Source organism: Castanea sativa, chromosome 6, assembly GCF_040712315.1.
Source record: "Castanea sativa cultivar Marrone di Chiusa Pesio chromosome 6, ASM4071231v1".
Classification (NCBI taxonomy): Eukaryota; Viridiplantae; Streptophyta; class Magnoliopsida; order Fagales; family Fagaceae; genus Castanea; species Castanea sativa.
Genome location: NC_134018.1, coordinates 54,641,900 through 54,660,642, shown reverse-complemented (window position 1 = coordinate 54,660,642; position 18,743 = coordinate 54,641,900). Strand labels below are relative to the sequence as shown.

At 36.4% G+C, this 18,743-nt stretch overlaps 1 protein-coding gene across 1 annotated transcript; it reads left to right on the top strand.

Annotated features, from left to right (window-relative positions):
* Positions 1-17,660: 17,660 nt before the first annotated feature.
* LOC142640193 (uncharacterized) lies at positions 17,661-18,395 on the top strand. The gene is made up of 2 exons (XM_075814278.1): positions 17,661-17,750; positions 17,868-18,395. The coding sequence occupies exons 1-2, from the start codon at positions 17,661-17,663 to the stop codon at positions 18,393-18,395; spliced, it is 618 nt and encodes a 205-aa protein (XP_075670393.1).
* The last annotated feature ends 348 nt before the right edge of the window (positions 18,396-18,743 follow it).

The window sequence follows — 18,743 nt, the reverse complement described above, 5'->3', positions numbered from 1 at the left end:
AATATTAGGTCTCACAGTTTAGCCATGTCGCGGAGCATTATGATTTTTGCATTCATGAATCGTAGGTAGAGAATGCAGTAAATCGTGACATTGAGCATATGCCTCATTATTGTGCTCCAACTGGATAAAGAAAAGGTATTGAATTCCAGTTATCCTATCCTAAGTGCAGAATCTGAGGATATATAGACCTTTTAGGCTTTAAAGTAGCGTCTAGTTCCGATAATCTAGTACCATATGTCTTTGACATTCGGATTTTTGGAATTTGATGATGTCTCAGAACCATTTTCTTTTCACCATCATGCACTCTTGGTGCAGTGGTCACTCTATAATTATAAATGTTTGTAAGGTGTAGGGGGTAAGAGTCGGGGTTCAAATTTCTAGGAGGGAGCTTCACATACATATACACTTAGATTAGGCTAAAGTAGAAATTTTATCTTGTAAAAAAAAAAAAACTATTTTCTTTTCTTTTTTAGTTGAGTGACCAAACATGATTATGCTTTCTATTGACTATCTACCTAAATTTTTGGTAAATATATTTATTAACCTATTACTTATACGTATTGAAAAAATATATATTACTTAATTTCTAACTTTCATTTCTCTTAATTTTTTTCTTGGAACAAACAATTATTGAAGTAAAAAGGTAAGTAGCAAGAAAAAAATAGTGATGTTTAAGACATAGTATAATATCTCTTACATACTGATGTATTACACTATTACTAATCACAAAAATGTTAACTTAAACGTTATTTATTATGAATTTGAATCCACCATTCAACCAAAAAAAAAAAAAAAACCTTCCTAACTCTCATCTTTCTCAATTTTTCTTGGAACCAACGACAATTATTGAAGTAATGGTCCGTTTAGATTGAGGGAGAGTAGAGTAGAGTAGATTTAGCATATGATTAGTTTATTTTTAGCCAACTCTACTTTACTCCCTATACTCCTCTTCCTTCCCCCCTCCATTCAAACAGGCCATAAAAGTGTTTGGTGTAGAAAACTTGAAATCCTAGACCGCTAGTATATTGGGGAAATAGGTGAGACTGTAAAAGTAATTGACATGGGAAATAAACAGTAGATTAGTAGGTTGCCCTTCTTTTCTGCCTTAATTGTGTTTATTTTCTCTTGCTTTTTTTTTTTTCAAAAATAAAAGGATAAGAGAAGGTTGTAATTGAAATTCTTATATTATAATTCTCTTCCTATACATCTGATTCCTTTGTTTCAAGCAGAAGTGTTGCAGATCAAATCAAATGGGTAATAGCAAATGGTGGAATGTGAGAAACTCATAATTACTAAAGGTAAAATTGGTGTTACGAAATTTTTTTTTTATAAGAGTATTCATATCCGTTCGTGCAAAATGTCTATTTTAATATAAGAATCTATACTCACTTTTCAAAACATCTCACATCAAATTATTTATTTTATACTAATTTTCATTAAAATATCAAATTTTCTTGATTTTTTAAAATTATTTATCTTATTTTATACACAACAATTACCATCAACTCTCTTCCTTAAGATATGTGAAAAAAATAATTAATTAAATGTAAAATAAATAATGTCAGTTTAAATTTCATGGTTTTAAAGTATTTACATCAGCTATGCAAAATTTTCAGTCTATTTTAGTATAAGAACCTATATTTTCTATTTTGCAAACTCACTTTTCAAAACACCTCACATGAGATTATCTATTTTACCCTACATTTCATTAAAATATCGTATTTTATTAATTTTTTAAAATTGTTTCTCTTTCTTTACACACACAACAACAACCAACAATTGTCTTCTTTCATTCCTGTGATACGTAAAGAAATAATAAAAATCTAAATGCAAAATGAATAGTATTAATGTAAATCTGCACAGTTACTGTAATAAACATGTATATCTGCATAATTGATGTGTTACATTCAAAATACCATTGTACTTTTATTAATTTTCACAATTATTTTTATAACAATTGATATGTTGTATTGTGACTAATATAAATAAAACTAATATTAATAGTAAACTATAGGAAAATGAGGTTACTAATCACAACCTATTCTATTTACAATCACACACGCGCGCGCGCGCACACACACAGTGGCAGAGTTAGGAATTTTGAGTTGAGGTGGCTGAACTATTGTGTCAAGATAAACTCAAATCAAAATCATAATGTTACAGTTAAAGTCTTATATGAGCTTTCTTTCTTTTCTTTTTTTCTTTTTTTGCTTGATAAAATCTTGAGAATATAAAATTTCAACCAAATTGCATATATTATCAATGTTGAATGATTTGAATGCATTAAAAGAATTTAAAATTGAGCTAAAAATTAGGAGTTCCACAATCAAAAAAATTACTAAATTAATTCATTCTATTGCAATTGTACATCAACTCAACTCTAAACTCTTTCTCTTTTTCTTTTTTTTTCCTTTTTTTTTTTGACAAGGATTACTAGATTAGTTGATCAATGCTTTCTTTTTGGGAGGGCAACTCTTTTTTTTTTTTTTTCATATAACCTTTAAATATTTATAATATAAAATAATATAAAATATTTGCCTATTTAAAAAAAAATTAAAAGGTTGGAGAGGCCAAGGCCCCCCAAGCATGTGTATATATACATATATTACTTTTTTTTCTTACATTACTTTTTTCTTATTCGCGTATTTCACATAATTTGAATGTTCTATAATTGAGTTGAATATCAACCATACATCTTCGTTGGGTAAAGTTACTGATTTTAACGTGGTATGACAATGTGATTGTGATTGCCAGAATAGATACATCATGAAATGATAAAAGATATGACAATGTGAACTTTGTGCAATCTAATGCAAACCACATGAGTCATTTCAGGCTGCCCCCACATGAACAGCCCATAATGTGAATAAATACAACAACTTTAGGCCAACAAAAAATTTACAAAATATTTTAGGTAAAGTATTAATAATTGATAGGCCAAAAATGTATTGACCCTTTTGGCAAATTAATTAATTAATTATCTAAGTTAAGTTAACATGCAATAGCGTGGTAGCACAAATAAATCACCAATGAAACTAAATACAACGGAAAATAAATTTGACACGGTGATTTGTTTACGAATGGGAAAAACTTTCGAGACAAAACCCCACCGGGTGAATTTAAGGTCACCACTCTCGAGAATCCACTATTATCAAACAAGCAGTTACAAGTAAAAGGAATTCTAGTATCTAATACCAACCTACAGTTGAACCCTTACTCCAATACCTAATTGGACTTGTATTGTAGCGGCAATCTCTCCTTTCAATGCACGAATCCCCGTACGTGACTAACCAATGATGTACGGATCCCAATACACAACTAACACACCAACTTGAAGAAGATGTTGGCTGCAAAGTTCTTCAGTTTTCAGTTTATCAACGTGAAGATCAAGAAGCTTCTTGGTTACAAAACCCTTGGCGTAAAGACGCAGTAGCTTCTTTAGATAGAAAGATGAACTAGGTCACAATATGCTTGAATTTTGTTTGCATAATCCTGTGCATAATGCGATGGCCTTTAAAATAACCCTTATATATGTCTAGGGTTGTGAGAAAAGAAAACCTACACAAATACTAAAGGATATGCGTGTAATCAGATCTGAAAATTCTAATTTCGTAATTCTTGACAGATATAGCTTGTGTTGAGCTTGTGTCGAGCTTCAACATTAATCCTCGATAGATAGGTTCCTGTTTAGACATCTATCGAACTTTAATGAACAACACTTCTTCACTTGTTTCTTGGACAGATTTGCATGGCTTTAACACTTGACTTGAACAACATGTTTGAAGTCTTGAACCATCCTAGATCTACCCAATTACAAGTAAAGTGCGATTTGTCAAAAGATTAGCCAATTACATTAAATATGTCCCTAACAATCTCCCCCTTTGGCAATTCGTGATAAAACCATAACAAACAAAGGAATCATGAGAGAATTCTTAAATCACTAAACTCATAATCACTTATTGAAATAAAAAACAAATCTAACCCTAACACAAACTATTGAAAAACTTTGCAAGAAAAGAGTTCATGGCAAGATAAATTTTCACAACCTGTTTTTTTGAAACACTTAAACAAAACTCATCAAGGCATCATATGTGAAATAGAAATTAAAGATTGCATACATAAAGAAACATGTGTATAAAGAGAGAAAAGAAACAACACATGGAGAGATAGGTGAAGAACATCCATCATCATCATATATATATATAAAGATAAGCACAATGTATGTCAATAAATTACATTGTGCTTATCTTTTGATATATATGTCAATAAATAAATTGTCACAAGACTAGTATACATGAGGTAAAAGTAAAGAAAAAAAAAAACATAAGAACCTCACTACATCCCTCAAAAAAATGTATAGACACTCCCCCTAACAAAAATGTCCTATACTAACTCTCCTCCTAAATACAAGACTACTCTTAACCAAAACTACTTCCCCTTTTTATCACGAATGACAAAGGGCAAGTCACTGAGAGGGCATCATCTCGTCATCACTGGAAGAGCTAGCATCCTTATCACCATCATCACTATACTTACCATCCTCATCTACCAAAGCCTCTGGAGAAGGAGATGGAGAAGCAGGCGAAGCCACCAAGGCTAGCCTGTCGTCGTGTTATACAACCGACATGGGTGTTCACCTGACACAACTCAACAGAAAGAGTGCCAGGGCGAGCATCTATGCGCTAAAGCTGCACCATGATAGCCTCCAGGGTCACACAACCAGTCGAGAAGGAAGGAGTAGAGGTGGAAGGAACAACAGAAGCTACAGGACCGGTAGACTCCACACGTGGCCTCTTTGGTTGAAGCTGAGCCTCACTCTATCGAATAGAACCGGCGTCGATGGCTCCCATAGTGGTGAAATAAGGAGAATTAGGAATGGGAATGGAAAAGTGGCAAAGGATCCCTATGATAGCCGAAAGAAAGATGAGCTTATCACGGATCACCGTATCCTGATAGACATCAAGGATAGAAGTGACGAAGTGAGAGGGGAAGTTTATAGAGAGGTCCTCTAAAAGAGATAAAAGAAAATGAGTATGAGGCTCTGTGATAGAGTTATAGTGAGACAAAGGAGTAAGAAATAATGTCAGCACCATGTTAAGGAACCTCGAACCTTTTGCGAAGCTCGAGCATGGGGTGTTTAGCTTACCACCCCATGTGGAAGGTGTCTCACAAAAGTGAAACTGAAACTCATCTTTGGACATAGTTCTAAGACGCTCATAGCTAGGGTAGTCAGGATGCGCTACCTTAGGTATATATAGTACCTCGGATATAAGATCCAAGGTAACTACGATACGTGTACCTCGAATGAACGTAGCAAACTGAGGCACAGAGGTATCGATGTCGTTTATATTAGAGTAAAACTCTTGTATAATCATGACTGGACACCTCAGCGGACTCTCACTGAGAGAATCCCAACCCCGGGTCCAAATGACGGCAGGGAGAGGAGTGTCAGAAAAGTCCTATAGAATAACTTAGCGTTTTGGATGAACGCCATGTCATTGAATGTTCTCCGAGAAGTCCTTTCGGGCATTCTCATCACGAAACCAAACATGAAGAGGGGGAAGATCAAAAGAAGAAGACCCAGAACCTCGAAGAGGGTTTTAAGCCAGAGTAGATTTGCGTTTGGGTGCTATGACGCAATCTATCCGTTAGAGAGAGAGAGAAACACACACACACATCACAAACCAAAAAAAAGAAAGGAAAGAAAAGATACGTATGCATGAAATATGCATAAATATGTGACGTGCAGAATTTAAGTGCATAATGGGCAAAACCCAATCCAAACCTACCAACACACAATCCACATTTAAACAAATACACATCTAGAATGCATGAAATATGGTTATAATGCAATGAGAATGCAATGCATGATCATATAACATCTATTTCACAAAACCCAACCCAAAAAATCAAGAAAAACTCAAAAACCTAGGTCTAAATGCATGAAATGCATGAAAAAGAGAGATAAAGGAGACTTACCAAGTGATTCAAGCTTGGAATAGGCCAAAAACAAGGTGGGTAGAGGGATTTGAGTGAGAAAAATGTGTTTGGAATGAGAGAAAAAGATATTCAGACAAGAGAGAGAAGTGAGAAATGAATCTGATTTGCTCTGCGCTTAAATAGAAATCACAGCTCGATGGATCGAAGTATCTATCGAGATCTGTCGAGCACTAAATCTCGACACAAGTGAATCTATCGAGGTGTTGTCAATGGCAAAAATACCTTAATGGATTGAAAAGCTGTCGAGAATCCATCAGCCAAACAGAAAGTTGCTTGATGGATTGAAGAAGCTGTCAAGAATCTATTGAGAAGAAACCAGAAACCTCGATGGATTGAGATTGCATTAAGATTTGTCGGGACAAGAAGAAAAAGGGACTCAATAGAAGAGAATCTGTTGAGGATTTGTTGAGAAGCTGTTGAGCTTGAAGAAAAAGAGTTTTTCAAGGAAGAAATTCTGTAAAGATGAATGCAACAAGCAAGCAACTCAAACAGAGATTCAATTAACATATTAGGCTCTCAAAACATCTCACAACATATATGCAAAGCACTCAGAGATCCACACACACACACACACACACACACTAAACAAGTCTAACCAATTTTATATTTCAAAAACAAGTTAAGATAGTTTAGTGAGCATATATTAACACATGTATTTCTTGTGATGATCAAATCACATTGTACCTGCACATATATCAAAAGTAGAAAAGCATTTTGTGTTGTGTGTAAAAATATAACAAGTTTGCACAAGTTTCTCATATTATGACGATTTGAGATATGAGAGAATCAAAAACAATCACACACAATCATAACTGTTTGATAGGGTCTATCACATTCGAGGTACATCCTATAACTCCCACATCTCCTAGAAGCACGCTTGCAATTATATTTAAAAGCATTTTGATTCTTTTTGCTTTTATTTTTCTTCGCATATTTTCTTTTTGAACATGTCATGCATGAGCATATATAGAGAGAGAGAGAGAGAGAAAAGATACCCAATTATGTTAAGCCAAATTATCACAATTTTACTATACCGAAGCACATAGATGTTATACATGATTGGCGAGCTTTAGTAGTGAGATGGTTATTAATGTCTTTCTCTTAGATTTTTTAGTCATTCCCGTCAGAAAGAGTGATATGAGTAGTATGTATAAGGAATACACTTAATCGTACTTATCACAAACACGAGCCACAAAGCTCACTTGCTTAGTTGTGCATTAAAGTGCTCATCTAAGCTACAAGAGATACAAAGTTTAGAAAACTTTGTTTCAATGGTTATCCAAGGTACACAAGTACCAATATACATATACACACACTGTTTTTGTATTTTTCTGATTTTTCAATTTTTTTTCATGAAAACAAAATAAAGCAAAACTGAAAACAAATAAACAAAAACATGGTAAACAAACAAAGTATAAAACTAGATGCAAATGCATGAGAAAGAAGGAGAAGAAAGAGAGATCATTCCATGGAGATTACACTAATGTTTTGGCATAAGAATTCAAACCGTTTGCTATCAAGAGGTTTAGTGAACAAGTCAGCCTTCTGATCATCAGTATGGATGAACTCAAGAGTGAGTGTGCCATCTTTGATAGGCTCCCGAATGAAGTGGTGTCGTATCACTATATGTTTTGTTCAAGAATGTTGAACAGGATTTTTAGAGATGTTAATGGCACTAGTATTGTCACAATAAATGGTAAGATGTTCTTGACAAATACCATAATTAAAGAGGAGTTTTTGCATCCATAGAAGTTGGGTGCAAGAGCTACTGGCAGCAATGTATTTAGCCTCAGCAGTGAATAAAGAGATGGAATTATGCTTCTTACTCATCTAGGAGACAAGATTATTGCGCATATAAAAACAACCCCATGAAGTACTTTTTCTATTATCAGCATTTCCAGCCCAATCTGCATCAGAATATCCAGCTAAGACATCATTGGTGTCCTTGCTATACCACACTCCGAAATCAGCAGTGGATTTGACTTATTTTATGATTCTTTTTAAAGCAATCATATGAGACTGTTTGGGGTTAGCCTCATATCTAGCACAAACTCCTACATTGTAACTAATGTCAAGTCTACTAGCAGTAAGGTAAAGGAGACTACCTATCATGCTTCTATATAAAGAAGAATCAACACTTTTGCCTAAAAAATCAACAGTGAGTTTAACATTTGGGCTCATGGGGGTTCTAACAGAACTAGCAGATTCCAAACCAAACTTTTTCACAAGATTTTTAGCATATTTAGATTGGGATATGAATAAACTTGACTCTTGCTGACAAATATGCAATCCAAGGAATTGATTCAACTCTCCAATCATGCTCATCTCGAACTCGGCTTGCATAAGCTTTGAAAAGTTTTGAGCAAGTTCATCCTTTGTAGACCCGAAGATGATGTCATCAATATAGACTTGAGCTACTATCAACTTGTCATTTTCCTTTTCAATAAAAAGAGTTTAATCTGCTTGTTCTCTTGTGAAACCAGGTATTCTGTAAGCCGGTCATACCAAGCTCTGGGTACTTGCTTTAATCCATAGAGAGCCTTCTTGAGGTACAACATGTGATCTAGAAAGTGTGGATCAATGAATCTTTTTGGCTGAGCAACATAGACATCTTCTCTATGAAATCCATTTAAGAATGCAGTCTTCACATCTATTTGGTAAAGCTTGAACTTCAAGTGACAAGCCAAGGCTAGGAGAACCCTAATGGATTCCATGCGAGCTACATGAGCAAATGATTCATCAAAATCTACTCCTTTCACTTGAGAGTATCCTTGGGCCACCAAACGAACCTTGTTGTGGATCACATTTCCCTTCTTATCAGTTTTATTGTGGGATATACACTTTGTGCCAATGATGTGCTTTCCTTCTGGTCTAGGTACTAGGGTTCAAACATCATTCCTTTGAAACTGGAGCAGTTCATCATGCATGGCCTCAACGTAGCTTTCACCCTGCGGAAAATCCACTTTGTGCCAATGATGTGCTCTCCTTCTGGTCTAGGTACCAGGGTCTATACATCATTCCTTTGAAATTGGAGCAGCTCATCATGCATGACCTCAACCTAACATTCATCCTAGAGAGCACCCTCAACCTTGGTGGGTTCAACCTGCGACAAATAGCAAGAATAAGACACAAAGTTAGCAACACATTTATCAATTGTACGCTTTCTTAGTGTAAGTTCATTCATATTTCCCACAATAACTTCAAAAGGGTGATTTAGCTTGATCCTTGAGGAAGGTCCTTTCTTTTCATGAGATTCGAACTCAGGTGATGTAGGAATATCTGCTTAGACTTCTACAACACTTGGAGTACTTGGAGAAATAGGCTCTTAATCAACTTCTTCTTGAACAACCTTAGGCTTTGAAGGAAGAATTTCCTTAGGTATTTCCTCACTGCTTTTGTCAAAACCAGAGTTTGAAGCTTCATCAATAACAACATTGATAATTTCCATCACCTTTTTGGTTCTTTTGTTGTATACTCGATAAGCTTTGCTTGTGGAGGAGTATCCCAAAAATATTCTTTCATCGTTTTGAGAGTATCCCAAAAATATTCCTTCAACTTTCCCACATTCTCTCTATCCTTGAGTATGAAACAAGCACTTCCAAAGATTCTACTTCACATTTGGCTTTCTTCCCTTCCATAGTTCATAGGAAGTCTTCTTTGTGTCGGGTCTGAAATATACCATGTTAACCGTATGACATGCGGTATTGACAGCTTCTCCCCATAGATTTCTGGCCACATCTTTATTGTGTAACATGGCTCTAGCCATCTCCTGTATGACTCTATTCTTTCTTTCTACTACACCATTTTGCTGAGGAGTAATAGAAGCAGAGAATTCGTGAGATATACCAGATCTAGTGCAAAAGGATTTCATGTATGAATTCTCGAATTCTTTACCATGATCACTGCAAATTCGATCAATCTTCATATTCTTCTCATTTTGCAATCTTGTACACAAAGCTTTAATGTGCTCAGGACCATCTGACTTGGAACTTAGAAGAATGACCCAAGTATACCTGGTGAAATCATCTACTACAGCCATGATGTATCTCTTTACTCCAAGAGATTCGGTTCTAGTTGGACCCATGCGATATAAATGTAGTAGCTCCAAAGGTCTAGATGTAAACGATGTCTGAGTGCCTGGATGTTTTTCTTTCATCTGTTTCACACACAACATTGCTAACTCTACTGAGTTTTGGTATTCCTAACACTGATTCATGCTTAGATACAATTGACAGATGTTTGTAGCTAGCATGTCCCATCCTTTGGTGCCATAGGTCTTCATTTGGCAAATGAATACTATTGCACACAATATCAGCATCAGGTACCAACCCATAACAGTTATCCAAGGTGCGGACTCCACTTATGAGTTTCTTCCCAGACTCATTCAACACAAGGCATTTCCCTTTTGAGAACAGCATGATGAAGTCATGATCACATATCTCACTTATGCTCAACAAGTTCACTCTCAGGCCTTCTACATACATCACATTTGTAATGTCTGGCAGTCCAGGTAGAGAGGTAGTTCCTTTTCTTTTTATTTGTGATTTGCTCCCATCACCGAAAGTGACATTTCCACCTTTCTTAGACTCGAAAAACTAGAAGAGACAACGGTCTCCAGTCATATGTCTTGAGCACCCACTATCAAGGTACCACAAACATGTGTCCATTACCTAAATGCAGACTTCATCATAAAGCACACTTCATGCTTGCTTAACAAATCAGTAGGAATGGTTTTCTCTCTCATTTGCCATTTATGTACAAAATCTTTAATTTTCACCATTCTCAGACGAACTCCTTTGCACATTTTCATTTTAAGGCAAACTAGTTTCTTCCTTGTCACACTAAGACCTTTTTCAATAATCATCAAGATATCTTTCAAATAACTGTTAGACTTACATTTGCTAAAATACTCAATCAAATAGAGATTAGAAAAGCAAGATGTATTTGAAATAAAAGATCCTTTTATGCCATTTGTAGCCATGATAACAGGGGTCAATGGATCACACAGCAAAGATTAAACATAATCAGAGTGTGCCTGCTCTGATACCACTTGATAGGCCAAAAATGTATTGACCCATTTGGCAAATTAATTAATTAATTATCCAAGTTAATTAATTAAGTCAATTTAAAATGCAATAGCATGGTAGCACAAACAAATCACCAATTAAACTAAATGCAGCGGAAAATAAATTTGACACGGTGATTTGTTTACGAATGTGGAAAACCTCCGAGGCAAAACCCCACCGGGTGAATTTAAGGTCACCAGTCCCGAGAATCCACTATTATCAAAACAAGCAGTTACAAGTAAAAAGAATCCTAGTACCTAATACCAACCTACAGTTGAACCCTTACCCCAATACCCAATTGAACTTATATTGTAGCGACAATCTCTTCTTTCAATGCATGAATTCCAGTACGTGACTAACCAATAATGCACGGATCCTAGTACGTGACTAACACACCAACTTGAGAAAGATGTTGACTACAAAGTTCTTCAGTTCATCAACATGAAACTCCTTGGTCACAAAACTCTTGGCGTAAAGACGCAGTAGATTCTCTAGAGAGAAAGATGAACTAAGTCACAATATGCTTGAATTCTATTTGCATAATCCCGTGCATAATGCGACGGCCTTTAAAATAACCTTTATATATGTCTAGGGTTTTGAGAAAAGAAACCCTACACAAATACTCAAGGATATGCGTGTAATCAAATCTGAAAATTCTGATTTCGTAATTCTCGACAATACAGCTTGTGTCGAGCTTTAATAAACAACACTTCTTCAATTGTTTCTTGGACAAATTTGCATGGTTTTAACACTTGACTTGAACAACATATTTCTTGAAGTCTTAAACCTTCCTAGATCTACCCAATTACAAGTAAAGTGCGTTTTGTCAAAGAATTAGTCAATTACATCAAATATGTCCCTACCAATAATTACTTAATAAGTGATAAAGTGATGTTAGTGATATATAGAATAGATAATAAGACAAATAAAAACTTATCCACTCATTTGTCATGAAAATATTTTTGAAAAATACTGTGTATTATCGTCCAAAACATAGGATTGTGTTAGTGCAAACACAATAATAATAGAAATAATACCAAAAAAAAAAAACTGAATAATACTTTTGAATATTATTAATTTGAAGAGAAAAATTGCACAACACTATTTGGACTAAGGCGCGACACTCGCTCTCTTTAAGGAGATTCAAGCCATTTGTTGGCTAAACTTTGTAATCGATGTAGACCTTCTTTGACTTGTCTCCCCCAAAGATACAATAGCCCGATAAATGTTGTATGGCTAGAACAACCTCTGCACAAAGTGTTCAAGCTCAAAACTCCACTAGAAAGAACACCCTTCTTTGCCAAGAACCTCTCTATTTTTTTAGTGTATAAGAATGCTTGCAATTGCTGGATTTTTTGGTGTGTTAACGTTGTTATATTGTAGTCACTTGGATTGGGTCTAAATGAGTCTATTTATATGCTCAATGCACCTTACGAAACTATTACCCAAATTAATCTGATTAATTAGGTCCATTATTCTGATGTAGTAGGTGTTACAAGATTAATTGTTGGACATAAATGTTATGGATGAGATAAGGAATTTCAGAAGAATGAAAGGCCCAAATGGCTAGTCCATTAAGTGGGTGAATGGCTCTTCATTTTCCCTAATAAAAAAGGTCATTTACTCACTAATGAATATGTAAATTAGTCTGAATGTATCTAGCCCACAAATTACTACAATACATATCAGCTTATTAGTCACCACAATTAAAAAGAATAAAAGAGTCTCTCTCCTTTTCAATGTGGAATTAAACATTCCACTAGCTCTTTATCTTCCATATTAACTCTCATATCTTTATATTTATATTGTAATATAAATCCGTTTTAATAATTTAATATTAAAATGCTCCAACATATTGCACCATTCTTTATGTGGCAATTCCTATGTGTTGATGATGGGACAACATGCTAGACAACCCTTTCAACAAACTTATCTATCTCTCTGCTTGCATGTACATGTTTGTATTAGGGAGAATTTTCAATCAGAACTTCTTAAAATTAAGAAATAAAAAATAAGAAAATCTTTCAACAAAAAAAAAAAAATATATATATATATATATATATATATCTGTTGTGTTGATGTGGTAGATTGTTTGTGATAAGTAAAAAAAATGATGTCAAAGGTGAACAACCAATAAAAACTTATCAACTCAACTATTATGAAATATGTTATGAATTTTTGTGTCTAAAGCACTGCTCCAAAAATTCTTCACTCATGAGTAAGTCATAACAAGTTAGGGGTTTTTTTTTTCTTTTCCAAAAGATAAAAATTTTAGAACAACATTTTTTGGTGGAATAAACATAAGATGAGTTCTATTTATTGATAACACCATGCTTGGGGTAAGTTCATTTTCACCTCAAAAAAGAATGTATAATCTTTTAAAGAAATTTGTTTCCAAAATGTAACTATATTTTTACATAGTGGTCAAAATAAATTAAATAAATTGATGAAAATAAACTCATTCAAATGCACACTTATCTAATGAGATAATTGATTTTGCTAATTTGCTTTGACTAAAGAGGAGGTAGTTGATTTCATCCTCTAGTATCAACTCATTCGAATAATTTATTGTCATTGGTTTATTGGGCTTAATAATTAAGTTTGGTAGAAGTATAGCAATACATTTAAAAAATTAAGCTTTAAAAGAGATACATAATAAAATTAAATAAGTTAAATAAATACCCTTGATGAAGTAGAGATTTATGGTCGTCATTATACGCAGATCGTCATTCACCCAGAGAAGACGTTACACATTTATTACAATCCTTGATGACGAAACATAACGGACGAAGCAACGGTCACAGAGTGAGTTGTGACCTCCAAACAAAGATTCTGTAACGTACTAGCCGTTAAGCATAAATGCAGTACATCATTGCCCATTAATGAGACACACAACTACAAAAGAGAAGATAACAAAAGTTAAAGGTACACACAAATACTTTACGAAATCACACTCTACTCATTTTCTCTCTAGAATCTTTCTCCCTTACTGACTTAAGCATCGGAGGCGATTTGGCTGACGCCACACCAACATGTTACTCTTCCACCCAGTTCATTTTGCAGGTTTCTCTCCAATAGAGATGACCCCATTCACAGCATTGTCCATCCGCTACGACGAGAAGCTCAACTATTGATTTTTTGCATCATCAGTTTGGCGTCGTTTGTGGGAAATGCTAATCATTCAAGCCATCTTTCCCAGTGACAAAAAAGTCCCTCAAAGTACGAGATAGAAGTAGAGACTGGACCTCAGCCAGATGCTGTGCAACAACAACAAATCCAAACCCTTTTGGCCAATGTGGAAGAGTTGACTCGCCAGAATGAAGAACTACGAAAGACAATAGAATCCCAAAATGCAGAATGTTGGCAAACAAGTGAAAACAAAAATGAAGAAAAATCAAACTCTCAAGCCAACAGGCGAGACATAATTTCAGGAGAAGACTCTACCAGGGTGGAGAATGAGCTTCGTAATATGAGGAAAGAGATGGACGAACTAAAAAGTGCTATGAAGGACAAAGGTGGAGAGAATTTGGATGGGATAATGTAAAGGACGGACTCACCATTCACTAATGAAGTGCTGAATCGTCCTTTCCCACCAAAATTTCATCTCCCACAGTTGGAGTCATATGGCAGTTCCAAGGATCCCTTGGATCACATCGAATCATTCAAGACGCTAATGCTATTACAGATGACCCTAGACGAAGTGATGTGTAGGGCATTCCTAACAACATTGAAGGGAGCAGCCGAAGTATGGTTCAACAAGATACCCTCAAGAACCATTGCAAACTTTGAACAATTCAGTGAGGGTTTTGTTCGTCATTTCATTAGGGGGAAAAGACACAAAAAACCAACTGGTCATCTTTTCAACATTTAGCAAGCAGAAGGAGAGTCACTAAGACAATACGTCACTTGATTCAATAAGGAGCTACTGCAGGTAGATGAAGCTGAAGATCAAGTTATTTTAATGATCTTCCAAGCAGGGTTGCTGCCAGGAGATTTCTTCTTCTTAATCACTAAAAGTCCACCAAAAATAGTTGCAAAATTTCTCCGTAAAGGTCAAAAGTACACGAATGTAGAAGATGCGGTGCTAGCAAAGGAGATGAAAGGAAAAAGGAAGAGAGACAAAGGAACAAGCAGCAGTCGCGATAAGAAAAAAGAGACACAAAGTGTTGGACAAACCACGGGGAAAAAGAGGGAGCTTTCAGGCAGGAAACCCAAGTTCACCAAGTTCACTCCTCTAATAATGCCAATTGAGCAGGTCCTAATGCAAATAAGAGACGATTCTTCCCTACAATGGCCGAAGCCAATTAGCACTCCGACAGAAAGAAGAGACAAGAGACTATAGATTCCACTAAGACCACATGGGCATCGTACTGATGAGTGTAGGCATTTGAAAGACCAGGTGGAGACTATAATTCGGCAAGGGAAGTTGCAAAAGTACATCAAAAAGATGGAGCCACATAGGTACCAACGAAAGGACGACCAAGACAGAACTCCGAAGATAGGGGATACCAACCCTTTGCAAGAGAAATAAGGACAATCTCGAGAGGACTAATAGCAGGCAGAACGTTGAAATCCCTGAAAAGGTATAGGGAAGGGAAATAAACAGCGTCCATTCACGGCTCCCTCTAATGAATATGCCAAAGAATGACAAGCAAGAGTTCAACATCCATCGAGTGCTCATTGACAACGGAAGCTCAGCGGATATCATCAACTTGCCTGCATTTCAGCAGATGAAGCTAGATAAAAAAAGGATCAGGCCTTTCACTTTGCCTTTGGTAAGCTTCGCTGGGGATAGAGTCGTCCCTAGAGGCATCGTCACTCTAACTGTAATTGCAAGAACTTATCCAGCGCATGTCACAAAGAATATTGATTTCCTCATAGTTGATTGTCCTTCAACACACAACATCATCTTAGGAAGACGTGCACTCAACAAATTAAGAGCAGCAACGTCAACATATTACTTGAAGGTGAAATTTCCAACAGCCCATTAGGTAGGAGAAATTAGAGGAGACCAAGTTCTGGCAAGAGAGTGCTATCAAGCTGCCTTAGCATCTGGCGAGAACCACACATAGGTGATCAATGAACCAGAGCCCATTCCCGAACAGTCAGACACACCATAAGAAGTTGAGATCATCCTCGGAGATTCGTCGAGGGTATTGAAGATTGGAACATCACTCCCAATAGCAGAGAAAGAGAGAATGATCTCTTTCTTAAGGGTAAAGCAAGATGTCTTCACCTGGAGACACGAGGATATGCCTAGAATTGATAGGAAGATCATACAACATTATCTCAATGTCAACCCAGAATGTAAACCTGTACAGCAGAAGCGAAAAGTATTTGCACTAGAACGTAACAAAGTTGTAACTAAAGAAGTAGAGAAACTACTAGAAGCTGATTTCATCTGGAAAGTCTTTTATCCAGATGGGCTAGCAAACATGGTTATGGTAAAGAAGAGCAATGGCAGGTGGAGAATGTGTATCAACTTCACAAACCTGAATAAGGTCTGCCCAAAAAATAGCTTCCCCTTGCCAAGGATTAATCAGCTAGTAGACTCAACTGTTGGATACAAGCTCTTGAGTTTCATGGACGCATTCTCTAGATACAACCTGATTCTTATGGATGAAGACGATCAAAAGAAGACCTCATTCGTCACCAGCCAAGGGTTGTACTGCTACAAAGTCATGCCCTTTGGACTGAAAAATGCAAGATTCACCTACCAAAGATTGGTGAACCGTATGTCACCAGATTGGAAGGAATGTGGAGGTGTATGTGGATGATATGCTAGTAAAAAGTAAGGATGAAACCAATCACTTAGACGACCTAAAGGAGTCCTTCAGTACACTACGTAAGTACAATATGAAGCTAAACCTTGCAAAGTGTGTTTTTGCTGTTGCTTCAGGAAAATTCTTGGGATTCATGGTATCCCAACGAGGTATAGAGGCAAATCCTGATAAAGTAAAAGCAATAATCGAGGTCAAGTCACCAAAAACAGCAAAGGAGGTGTAGAGCTTGAATGGAAAGGTTGCAGCCCTAAATAGATTCGTCTCTAGGGCAACAAACAAGTGCATGACATTCTTCAAGGTATTGAAGAAAGCCTTTCAATGGACTGATGAATGCAAGGAAGCCCTTGCCAAGTTAAAGGAGTACTTGCCGAAGCCACCTCTACTAAGCCCCTTGGTGATGGGAGAGAAGTTGTACCTCTACTTAGCAGTATCCAACACTGCAGTTAGTTCGGCATTGATCAGAGAAGAAGGGAACGTCCAGAAGCCAGTTTATCACACCAGCCAAGCATTCCAAAGAGCAGAGGCAAATTACCCAAGGATGGAAAAGATAGCTTTCGCATTATTGGGTGCCTCTAGAAAGCTCCGTCTTTATTTCCAAGCACACCCCATTATCGTCATGACAGACCAGCCCATAAGAAAGACAATGAACAAGATAGATGCAGCAGGATGACTCATTCAATGGGCAATTGAGTTGGGCCAATTTGACATTGAATATCGTCCTCGAGCAGCAATCAAAGCCCAGGTGCTAGCAGACTTCATTGCAGAATTCACTTACCCATATAAGGAAGAAGAATCTCCTATGGAAACATGAATGGTCCAAACAGATGGGTCTGCAACGAGGAAAGTAGGAGAAGCAGAAGTAGTGCTTATATCTCCAGAAAAAGAAACACTAAAGTATGCAGTTAGATTATAGTTCTTAGTAACAAGTAATGAGGCAAAATACGAAGCATTGCTAACAAGGTTAAGTTTAGAAAAGGCTCTAGGAGCAAAGAACCTTATCATCCAATCTGATTCTCAGCTAATAATTGGACAAGTGAAAGGAGATTATGAAGCCAAAGAAGAAAGGATACAGAAGTACTTGAAGATCGTCCAACGACTCTCACAGCACTTTGACAATCTAGACTTTGTGCAGATCCCTCAAGCCAAAAATGCAGAAGCTGACTTCCTAGCAAGACTGGCCTCGTCAAACGATTACAATGTGGCCTCCAAACTATGTGTAGAAATAAGGGGGCAGCCAAGCACAAAAGGTGAGCAAGTTCTGAAGATAAAAGAACAAGACGAGTGGATGACTCCCATCATCTGTTACTTGAAAGAAGGATGGCTCCCTGAAGATAAGACGGAAGCAAGGAAGATTCAGATCAGAGCAGCTCGCTTCGTCATTATTAACGACGTGCTATATAGACAAGGATATTCACTCCCATATCTAAGATGCACCAGTTTTAAAGAAGCAGATTATGTGTTCTGCAAGATACATGAAGGAATCTGTGGAAATCACGCTGGGGTAAGATCCTTAGCAGGAAAGGTACTTAAAGCAAAATATTACTAGCCAATCCTACAGAAAGACGCATATAACATCGTCAGAGTATGCAACAAATGTCAATGCTTCACAAATGTCCAGACGAGACCAGGAGAGACGATGACACCCATATCCTCACCATGGCCCTTCGTCCATTGGGGAATTGATATCATGGGTCCATTCCCTCTAGGGAAGAAGCAACTCAGATTTCTGATCATCGCAATTGACTAATTCAAAAAATGGGTAGAAGCAGAGCCAGTGACGACGATAACAGAGGCTAAAGTCACAAGCTTTGTGTGGAAAGACATCATCTGCAGGTTTGGAGTCCCACACGTTATAATATCAGACAATGGAAAGCAGTTTAACAACCCCAAGTTT

Coding starts and splice junctions, on each gene's coding strand:
- LOC142640193 (XM_075814278.1), top strand. CDS start 17,661: ATGGTCCAAACAGATGGGTCTGCAACGAGGAAAGTAGGAGAAGCAGAA. Junction 17,751..17,867: donor AAGAAACACTAAAGTATGCA/GTTAGATTATAG, acceptor TCTGATTCTCAG/CTAATAATTGGACAAGTGAA.